At 33.8% G+C, this 11,679-nt stretch overlaps 2 protein-coding genes across 2 annotated transcripts; one reads left to right on the forward strand and one right to left on the reverse strand.

The window, feature by feature from the left end:
* The first annotated feature begins 2,536 nt into the window (after positions 1–2,536).
* On the forward strand, positions 2,537–5,959 carry LOC105108035 (beta-glucosidase 44-like). The gene is made up of 11 exons (XM_011002172.1): positions 2,537–2,852; positions 3,042–3,100; positions 3,427–3,502; positions 3,598–3,669; positions 3,779–3,866; positions 3,942–4,194; positions 4,295–4,410; positions 4,957–5,174; positions 5,275–5,306; positions 5,387–5,489; positions 5,605–5,959. The coding sequence occupies exons 1-11, from the start codon at positions 2,603–2,605 to the stop codon at positions 5,880–5,882; spliced, it is 1,545 nt and encodes a 514-aa protein (XP_011000474.1). The 5' UTR covers positions 2,537–2,602; the 3' UTR covers positions 5,883–5,959.
* Positions 5,960–6,155: 196 nt separating this feature from the next.
* LOC105108036 (5'-3' exonuclease family protein) lies at positions 6,156–11,378 on the reverse strand. The gene is made up of 12 exons (XM_011002173.1): positions 11,175–11,378; positions 11,041–11,077; positions 10,756–10,930; positions 10,549–10,627; positions 10,118–10,162; positions 9,794–9,943; positions 9,545–9,659; positions 9,054–9,154; positions 7,819–7,916; positions 7,601–7,693; positions 7,048–7,265; positions 6,156–6,965 (listed from the first exon to the last, which is right to left on the reverse strand). Exons 1-12 carry the CDS (start codon positions 11,250–11,252, stop codon positions 6,421–6,423), a joined length of 1,734 nt encoding a protein of 577 aa, XP_011000475.1. The 5' UTR covers positions 11,253–11,378; the 3' UTR covers positions 6,156–6,420.
* Positions 11,379–11,679: the final 301 nt, after the last annotated feature.

Here is an 11,679-nt window from a genome sequence, read left to right on the forward strand (position 1 = left end):
AACTAAAAAACATGTTTTTTTATTAATAGCCTCATTTGTTGTTTTTTTTCATTCAAATTATTCTTTTATATTTTTAAATTATTTTGATATGTTAATATGGAAAATAAATTTTAAAAAATAAATAAAATATATTTTTGAAGTGAAAAATATTTGAAAATCCAAATTTAATTTTATAATAATATTTTTGTATTGATTTAATGTTTACAGACGGGCGAAGACGGAACTTTCACAAAGCACCATAGAAGCTACAGAAGAAACAAAAATAAATAACACGAAAATGTCAATTTGGGGGTTGCATGATTTCATTGGACAGTTTTTAAGATTCCTTTTCGTCGCCTTCTTTGTCCCTTCCAGGCATAGGCATGTCTAGGGGAGGTCTAGGGATGCCGGTATCATGATCCCTCTTCCCTGAAAAGAATGATCTATGCCGTTAAAAGCCCGATCCTAATGATATCTTTCAGAACGACAGACTTTCATTTTTGTTTTTGCTTTTTATTCAAAATAAGAATAATTTTGCTTCTCAAAAGGAGCGTCCTCTCATTAAAGTTTTATATATATATATAACAATACTGAAAAATATAACTTAATTAATTAATTTCTAAATTTATTTTTAAAAAAATATTAGTTTAAATCTCACAAATTTCAAAACTAATAAAAATTTATATAATTATTAATTTTAAAATTCATAAAACTAATTGAGATACATATAAATTAATTTAAATATTCATATCAATTTAAAAAATACCCCAAGACATGCAACATGTATGGAAAAAAAATATTAACCTATGTGGCTTCTTAGATCATTTACAAGGTATTATTTAATTATATATATATATATATGCTACAATATTTAGAGTATATATAAACAATTTTTTTATTTTTTTAATTAAATTCTTAATTGCATCCAATTAGATAGAAGTATGCTTGAAATTATGATAAACACACCACGTTACAAAAAAAAAAAATGATTGAAATGTTAAACAAGGAGAAAATAATATGTTTATTCTCACATTATTGATAATTTTTATTTTAATATAAAAATTTATTTTGTTTGTTTTTTAAAATTTAAGAGAGGAGAGAAAAGTTGTCTAAAAACAACAAGGAAAGAAAAAGTTGTCAATTTGGTCACTTTTCAATTAAGAAACTTATTATTTTTGTATCAACAGGTTTTATTTAATAAAAAAAATTGATGGTAATGGTTTTTTCTCAAAATATCTATAAAAATGGATATTGAGTTCAATTTAGAGATTTTTTATTTGTTTGTTTTTTTGAAATTTTAAAGTGTTTTAAAATTATTAGATAGTTTAGAGAGGTTTTTATAGTGTTTTATATGAAAATGGGTTGAAAATCTCATAAAACATTTTCTTTTATTTTCTCAACCATTACAATAATAGCTAAAATCTAGTTGTATAACCTACCAAATGACATGCCATCTATTACTTTTTATAAAAAAAAAAAAGAAAAGAATCTTAAAAAGGATAAAAAAAACATAGTTCAAGTATATGGATTGTCCTAGATTGGAACAACTAGGTTTTTTATCCCAAGTGCGCAAGATTATAAACTTTGATTTTTTTTTGTTTTATTTTTTTAATTTTATCATTTAATATTTAAAAAATTTTAAATTAATTTTTATATTTTATTATCATATAATTAAATAAATTTTTTTATTAAACTTAATAAAATTCATAATCCAGAACGCAACATCTACTTCTATTAGCAAGCTTATGAGTAGTATATCATTATTGCAAAGTCTTAGAATGAGATATACGTTGTTACAAAAATATATGATCAAAATCAAAAAAATTAGCATGAGCCGACAATGCGAGACCATCAACTAAATACCTAAATGATTAATTTTTCTTCGTGAGACTTTATTAAGTTCATATTTACATGGGTATGCAATCTTACGTTGAATACCATATTATTGTAAATACTTAATTACATTTTTATAGTCCCAACACCTAGTTTGATTATAACATCTTTAATTTTCTACTAAACTTCCTTTCAACTGTTAAATAAAAATTAAAAAAAAAATTATTAACGGCACAGATTAAACTTTTTTATTAAAATAATTAATAGGGGCTAGTCCTTAAATACCTCAATGCACTAAGTCTAATGATTCAGTTGTAATAAACCTGTACTAAACTAACTAAACCTACTCGTATTTTTTAGGCAATAAGAACTACATAACTATTTAAATACATTTATTGGGCCATCATAAGACTTTCATATCATAAATCTGATATTTTTAACCTTGACAATGTTAATTTACTTACCATTGCATTCCAGTATTTAGGACTTTATATATATGTATGTATAATCATACCTTATTTTATAAAAATAAGATATGATTATAGATTAGGTAAGCAACAAGACAAGAAAATAATCTGCAACTCCTAGGCATCCACGGGATATGATGCATGAGGCATCGACACATCGAATAATTTCTCTTTATTGTATTAGATAACCTGTAAAGATTTTATGCTTTTTTTTTTCTGCCTATTTTCATTTTCTATAAATTTCTACACTCCCCCACTCACTTTCTGCATTCTCTAACTGCTCACTTCCCATTCTTTCTCTCTGTCTTCTCTCAGTCTTCAAGATGAGAGCAAAGGCATTGCCATTCTCGATATTATTTCTCAGTATTACTCACTGTATCTCCCATGCAGCAGAACTCAATGGACCTTCAAAGCAGCCAGAGACCATTAGTTTCGAAACAGCCGGAGGGCTGAGACAGGGCTTCCCTAAGGGGTTTGTCTTTGGAACTGCTACTTCTGCTTATCAAGTTGAAGGCATGGCTGACAAGGATGGTCGTGGGCCTAGCATTTGGGATGCCTTTGTCAAAATTCCTGGTAATAATTAATATGTTATAGTGTTTGGTTGCTTCATTAAATAAAATTAAAGTTTTTTCTTTAATAACAATGATGTTTTTGTTGGCTTAATGCAACAGCTAGTGATAAAAGTTAAAAACTTAATATTGAGGCCTTAGATTATTTTGTTTTGGTGATAATATGAAATGAAATGTTGATGTTTGGGAGCAGGGATCGTTGCCAATAATGCTACAGGGGAAGTGTCAGTGGACCAGTATCACCGCTACAAGGTAGGTCCTGCTCCTGTCCGTCCTTTACCTTTCTTACTATCAAGGAAATCCACATGATTGAGCTTTCATTTTGATTTTGATTTCAGCATTTAGGATCACCGCATTACTAAGAATGAGGAGAATGCCCCAAAAATATGAACATCTAGCATACTGTTACTAAACATTACTAGTACATTATTATAACTAGTGTAACTTTCATTTCTGCAAATTTTAACTTGTGGAGTTCTGATGGCATTAAATGTCCATTCTTGGTTGCATCTGATTTCTATCAAGTTCCTCCCATTCAGGACACATGCTAGATCTCAACTCTTCCATTGATGTTGCAGGAAGATGTAGATATCATGAAAAAGTTGAACTTCGATGCATACCGGTTCTCGATTTCATGGTCCAGAATTTTCCCTGGTAATTGTTTCATCTGCAGTTTCTATTAAATTCAAATTTTGTTTGTGAGTTTGTATCGTTGGATTTCCTAGCCTTATTTGACTTCTTTGATGCAGATGGAGCTGGAAAAGTGAATTGGAACGGAGTTGCATACTATAATAGGTTGATCGACTACTTGATCGAAAGAGGTATGCTTTTCTATGAAATTTTAAATGAGATGTATGTTGATTGCCAACTAATTGCTTTCACGTTTATCAAGATATAGGGATATAATTAATGTCCATGAATATTTTGTAGGCATTACTCCATACGCGAATCTTTATCACTATGATCTTCCCCTAGCTCTTGAGAAGAAGTATAATGGATTGTTGAGTAAACAAGTAGTGTAAGTATATAGTCACTAAGAACTAATGTTTCCCTTTAATAGATTGAAATTAGATAAATGCTTCGGGCTCTGCAGGAAAGACTTTGCCGATTATGCAGACTTCTGTTTTAAGACCTTTGGAGATCGAGTAAAGAATTGGATGACATTCAATGAACCTAGAGTGGTGGCTGCCCTTGGATATGATACTGGATTCTTTGCTCCTGGAAGGTGTTCCAAAGCATTTGGGAATTGTACAGCCGGTAATTCTGCAACAGAGCCATATATTGTTGCTCATCATTTGATTTTATCTCATGCCGCTGCTGTTCAGAGATATCGCGAAAAGTATCAAGTAATTTAGCATTTGTTCTTTTATTTTGAATGGGATGGAATTCAATTATTCGATGGAACAATATGCTATAGCTTGTCCCTTTTTTTGTTTTACATTGCAGGAAAAACAAAAGGGAAGGATTGGAATTCTTTTGGATTTTGTTTATTACGAACCTCTTACCAGATCAAAAGCTGACAACTTAGCAGCTCAAAGAGCAAGAGATTTCCATGTTGGATGGTAAAAATTCATTACTGCTTAGTAATGCAAGAAATTTTCCCTCTTTATTTCATTTCAGTGATCGGTGCGGGGTAATTGAGGATCACATATACTTTCCCAGGGTGACTAAAGTTGACCTTCTTGGTCAATGCTTTTGACCATGGAGATAAATTATCACCAAAATGCAGTTGATGAGCTAAAATTTGAAAACCACAGCAGCATGCTGCATGCATCTTTGAAAATGGCTTAAAATTTGATGCATTTAACTGACACATTTTGAAGAACTTACATCTTACTGTCATCGATCATGGGCTATCTGAAATTTATTTAAAGCACTTAGATTTTTGGTGAAAGTATATCTAAAGAATGTACCTAGAAAAGAATATGAAAGTATGGTTGAGACTTGAGATACATATTTTTCCAGAAAAGTAAGGGAAATGAGATACTTTCAAGGCCATTCCAGTTGCATTACACATTCATATGGTAAAGTCAACAAACCTTATGATATAATTCAGACATCTTGATAGCTTAAAAAAGTCATGTCACGCTGGTTGCGGCTTCATGCAGGTTTATTCATCCTATTGTATATGGTGAATATCCGAAAACAATGCAAAATATTGTCGGGAGTAGGCTACCCAAGTTTACGGAAGAAGAAGTCAAGATGGTGAAGGGCTCAATGGATTTTGTGGGAATCAACCATTATACTACTTACTACATGTATGATCCACATCAGTCCAAACCAAAGAACTTGGGCTACCAGCAAGACTGGAATGCTGGATTTGCTTGTAAGAAACTCTTGGTCTCCTTTCTCTCTTAAATAAGTGGAACGTCGAAGTTCATTTACTCCTTCAGTCACTAAAATGCAGTGTCTTATGAATCTTGCAGATAAGAAGAAGGGAGTGGAAATTGGTCCAAGAGTAAGTTCTTCCCACACAAGTTAACAGTGCATGAGCTATGGGTTTGGTTTTATTTCATATGAGTAATTGGACACTTGCAGGCATATTCTTATTGGCTTTATAATGTACCATGGGGTATGTACAAGGCTGTGATGTACATCAAAGAGCGCTATGGAAACCCTACAATTATACTATCTGAAAATGGTATGAGCTGCTACTTTACGTCATGATTTCTTATTTAAGCCAAGTTGTAACTTTTTATGGCCTTGTTTGACCCTGTTAATATGAGAGTTTTTTATAAAAAAAAAATCTTATGCAGGGATGGATGATCCTGGTAATCTCACACGTTCCAAAGCATTGCAAGACACCACTAGAATTGGCTACTACAAGGCCTATTTGTCTCAACTAAAGAAAGCAGTTGATGATGGAGCCAATTTGGTTGGGTACTTTGCTTGGTCATTACTTGACAACTTTGAATGGAGATTAGGCTACACTTCAAGGTTTGGAATTGTGTATGTTGATTACTCCAGCCTAAAGAGGTACCCAAAAATGTCTGCCAATTGGTTCAAGCATCTCCTAGAGCGGAACAAACATTAAGCTGCAGGCTTTCTTTAATTTAGTTGTCTGGAAAACAATGTCTTGCAATAAAGCTATTGAGATCTTCGTTTTCTGGCTTCTTTTTTTTATTTATGATTGTTCAGTGGCGCTTAAATTCCAGACATCTGCAGAACACCTTAACCTATCAAGAACATAGGAAGCCCACAAGCATGGCTTTGGTAATTGCACTGATTTGCAAAATTAAGTGAAGTGCTTTTCAGAATGTATTGTGTTAACTTAGAATGACAATGAAAATTTATCCTCGTATCTCCATAAGAAACCAGAACATCAAACTCAGCTCTTATCAACCAGGCTCAAAAAACTGCAAATGTCATGTGTAGACCCCCGCCCTTGGTGGACAAGAATGGGGCAAGGTCCCTTGACCTTGCCGCCTAAACAGTCTAATCTCTAATTCACATCTTAAAGCCAATTTTTCTCTGGCCTGTTTCAGGACTTCAATGAAAAATGAAATCCAACCAGGGTTTCTTAAAGATAACCAAAAAATGGGCAATAAATCATAAACAAAGAGATTGAAAGGTTACTCTCGAGAAAAGAAATTCAAAATAGTATTCTTCGTGTTCTCCAGACTCATGTGCTTGCTTCTCTTTGCCTTTACATTTTTACCCTTTCCATTAGACGTCATTTTAGGCATGGAATTCACACTTTCTTTGGACTCGGCAACACACAAGTTGTCTGGGTTTTCTGCCTTGGTTACCACTGAAGCTTGTGCAGTAATGCTGGCTCCCTGATCTAAGTGAACTTTGTTGAGTTTTCTTTTCTTGGGAGGACTTTTATCATGAACCTCTGACTGGATGTCATCGGGAGTAGCCCATGGTATATTCATCTTTTCATGGTCAATCACAACTGAGATTTGTCCAGCGCTGCTATCTTTCTGGTCCAAGTTGATTTCTTCAACTTGTTGAATCCTGAATGGGTTCTTAGGAACTTTCAGTGGCACATCATTGGGAGCCATTGCTGTTTCTGTACTATTAACTTTAGGTGGCGAAATTACTTTCTGAAGTGCTAGAGCTTCGCTGATATACATACTTTCAGTGGAAAGTGGCTCCTGCTTCAGTACCACACCTAGTACAATAAACTCAATAGTGTAAAATTATGCAATTTTCAATCTGTATCAACAAAGGTCAAGTGGGGTTAAAAAACTTGCCTGCACTATCTCCTTCAGATTTATAGGAAAGAAAGGCCATCGTGCTGTTCATCTGTCTGGATACAACCTTAGCTTTGGGTTTCTGAAGTTGAGAAAGATTTTGAATGAAAATAGGGTCTGGAAGACGTCCAGGAGTTCGAAAACAAGCAAAGGCCTCCATGGTTGTTGGATCCAAGTTCCCTTGAGCAATTGCAGTTACTACGGAAGGAGGAATTTCTCTGGAGTCATTTGCAATCAGTCAAGGAAAAAAAATTGCACACCAGACACAAGCACACAATATGCACAGGTTTATACGGGTAGATTAGCATTGCTAAGGTCAAATACGCCCAATATGCAGCCAGCATCCAGAACTCTCCAAGTGTTCATCCCAGACAAAACAATGCAATTCTTTTTAAAATACAACCTCGATGGATTTACTAAAGCATCTGTGCCGTGGCCGAGAACATCTGGGGTTTTGAAGGCTACAGTTCTTTATGCTTGACATGGAAGTGCAAGCTGAAACAAGAGCTGTAGAACTTTCAGAAATAGTATTCGCTCAATTAAAACAGGATACGGTCCAAGGAAATCCAGCTTCCCATCCAAAGATTCCAGTAAATTTTGAGGGACAGGCTTCATGTGTTCAAGTCTCTTATTGTTCGAATCATATCTGCGTCAAATGCAAAAAAAAAAAAAAAAAAAAAAAAAGGAAAAAAAGGGTCAGTCCATATGTATATAGAGCGAGAAAATGAGCAACAATGCATTTGGAATAGCTTAGTTTTACAATCTACACACATTCTGGCATGCTGGAAAACTGCTAGAGCCTCTATGAAACATTTTGAATAATCTTCAGGCATTTGTCGACCTTTCTCCAACTTCAAAACTGATAAAACCTGAAAGTATGCCATCAAATATAAGCTTTCAAAAGAAACTGATTAATTAGAAGCATCAGTTGGATAAATGTTTGACTCCATGGCAGAGTAAAACCATACAAAAGTTCACAAGGTTGTCATCGATAAGGCTCCTTTTTTGGGTAGCAGGTACAATATCTCCTTGACCAAAAAAAAATGCCAGACAAAACAAGTGGGCAGTACAATAAACTGGTTGCAAACCAAACCAGATGTGCTTTTCAAGGCTCATACATGATCAACTCTCAGCTAGTGACCAGAAAATTCAACCGTATTTTTCCTGTCTTGGCTCAAATAATATTCAGAAAAAGGGTAGGGTACGAGAATGGGTAGGGTAGAAACAATGCTATGCCTCCCCAAAGAACCACAGGAAGAGTGAATAATTAGAAGTTCATTTTCTCTAGCCAGACAGGAAAAAATAAATAAAGAGATTCCAGATATCTTTTCTGATGCTTTAACATGTTTTCATAACTAGATAGAGAAAAACAGACAAATCTAGATGTTGTTATAAAATGAATAAATAAACTGCTGTCGTTAAAACTAGCATAGATAGAAACCATCTAAAACACAAGTTTTTCTTGCTATCACTGCATTCTGTTGTTTCCTGCTCCTCTTTCATTTGTTTTCAGTAGAACTCAGATTCAAGGCAGGAACCCTGCACAATATTGTTACCTCAACAGCTACTAAAAGCTCAACAAACATTTTCTGAATAATTTAAAGTTCATTTTTAACATGTAGCTCAAGTTATTTCTGTAAAGAAAAGCTTGTACCTTGCATGAATTCCACAGAATTTCCGTAACACCAGAAACTATAATGATTTTTTCCTACTGGAAATTCCAACATCTTCTGAAGATCAATCAAAATTTAAAATGTGTTCATCGAATTTGTTTGTCACCAACAGAATTGATCATCTAATAGATTGGGAAAATCAAGTTAAAATAATGTTTGATTTAGAGATATGCACTTTAGTTCCAAAATCATTTGATTATGACCTCATGAGATTGTTACTGTGAACATAGCATTTATGCAGTGCATTGGAGCATGTTTATGGCCTGATTTCATCTTAAGATTTTGAAATTTGATCAACATTATGGACTATCAAAAGCACCAGAACACACTTACACGATCTAAGTTCCGATACTTGGACACATAAGAATGAGCCTTCGAAATCCCAATTCCAGGAACAGATGGAAGGAAATCACAACCAGCTAAGACACACATACCTGTACACATGTCATAAATGAGCCAGTTTTCAGTTTAATTGCACTAATTCGACAATGGAAACATAAGGACTATTTTTCTCACAACCAGCTGTGATACACATACCCCAGAGGTCAAAATATGAGCTAGTTTTCCATTAAATGTCCTCTTGTAATTAGTTCTATCTCGTGAGATTGAAAACTGAAAGCTCTATGTTAATATTATTATAATTATGGAAACAAAATCTGCAACCAAAGTCGATAAAAGAACGGAAATACTTCCATTCAGATGCATGAAAGCACTAGGAACGATGTGTCCTATATTCTCTGTTTTAGTCTGTTTTTATTTGTTCATATTCAAAACTTCTCTATAGTTTGTAAACTTTTAAGCAAGCATCAAAGTGGTGGACTCACCTATGAACAATTCCTTATCAAAACATCGGAATGAAGGTTTGCGAGCTGCAGCATCGAAAACCTTGTCTAAAACTATCTCCTCACCATTGCCGTACCGATCCATCTTAAAAATAGTCTGAGCAACCAATGCAAATCAAATCAAGACAATACCACCATTAATACCGTCAGTAATGAACAAAGACAGCTGTGTAATTAGGAGAGCAGTAGACCTCCTTCTCCAACAAACCAAAGTTTCATGAAAGTTCTTACAGCTTGGCAACCATATGCCAATAGATCACTGTCCTCTGTTATAACAGCTGCTATGCCACCTCTTACTGCTTCAAGGCTAGCTAAATATGCTAACTGTGCATCAGCCTCGTATGGAGCTACCAAAAATTCTATGTTTTCCGATCTCAAGATCTGAAAAGTAATCACAGGACAAAGGGCATAGGGCATGGTTTATTATAACTTAGATACTTGACGCAAGAAAATGCAGATAGCTTCTAACATGCAGATATCTATATTCTATGGAAATATGATAATTTCTAGAGCTACAGATAGCAGGTCACAGTCAAAGATGCTGCAATCACATACCTGAATCAGTTGATGTGCCATCAATGGGGTAATGCTAATTGCTCTCTGTATGGAAAGGGCAATGTAGATTAGTCATTTACATGCATTGAAAAAGAAACCAAACATAGATAGCGATTATATAAACCCTGGCAAAATGTAAAGAATAATTATTAAACACAAGCTATAACATAAGGGTAAAAGAATCATACAAGATTCTGTGAAGGCTAAAGTTTAGTAACAACTAATATTTCATTGCTTGAGATACCAAAGACTTTCAAATTTTCCAGATTAAAATCAAACAAGAGATGGAAATGGACAATTAGAAACAGTCACAACTGCTAAGAAACTTTGGTGTATATAGCTGTTTGACATTTTACTCATTGACCCATCTTTCAATTAGGACAAACAACATGGAAGATGAAATTTACTCATTTGGTTAAAATTTCTCGTACCTGAAAAAATTCAGTAGCAGCATTAGCATTCCCTTCTTTGAGCTTCTCCATTGCCAACTCACGATTAGCTTTTCTTTTCCTAAATTGAAATACAAAACCCCAAAAAAGATCTCGAATTTCCAATTGCTAAACCCCAAATGCGAACTCAATAAAGAACATATTGCACATTATCCAAAAAGGCAATATTTTTTAATGAATTTAACTAACCTGTATCTGTCTTGTTCAGTTCCAGCTTTACAGGGAATATTTCCACCATCAAAAACAACAACTGGTGTAATCTTGTAGTGTCTAAGTAGATTAATTCTGTGCATAAAATAGTCTAAATACCGCAACTTCTTTTCGCTATTTGAATTTAAACAAATCTCCATGCTACACGAATAAGCTGCAGCATCATTTCCCAAAAAACCAACAGGAAAAACAAAATCAATTCCCCTCCACACCAAAAATAAATAAATAAAAGAAGAAATGAGTCAAGATAGATTTTTTATACACCTCCTTTATGTAGCCAACTATAAGCATCAATACCCACCTGCAAAAAAACCAAAAAAAAAATAGTAAATAAAAAACATAATATCAATTTAAGCATTGAAAAAAACACAAAACCCAGATGGGGTTTAGATTAATACACGTTTGCCATCATATTTTTTTATGTGAACAGGTTCAATGTAGGGTTTCATGAACTTGAGCAGATCTTTGACACCCATGTGCAGCTTTTAGGTTCTGTTTTCCTTCTTTCGAATTTTTTTTTCTGATTTTTTAATTTTGGTCTGTGCCTGTCATTGGGAAATTTTTAGAGGGTGAGAAATGGCGGGAAATTGGCAAAATGTCAAAATGCGGCGGCACTGAGGTGCCTCGTTGGGACTCTTGGGGGATTAAGTTGACGTGGCTGTTTTCAAGAGTCCTTCACTGGCTAATTCTAGATCGCCACGTACGTAAGATTTAGTTTCGTGCATCTTTTCCTAATATTTCCTAAAGAAAACGATTTTCAAACCAATTCTTTATACTATATTTTTATAAAATATTTTTTTATGATATTAGGAATATGTAAGCGATAGATATATACTAATATTTTTTACTGTTCAAATTGTGATTTGCTGTATACTAATGTAATGTTATGTAGGGGGGGAAATG

This window comes from Populus euphratica, unplaced genomic scaffold (assembly GCF_000495115.2).
Source record: "Populus euphratica unplaced genomic scaffold, PopEup_1.0 scaffold180.1, whole genome shotgun sequence".
NCBI lineage: Eukaryota > Viridiplantae > Streptophyta > Magnoliopsida > Malpighiales > Salicaceae > Populus > Populus euphratica.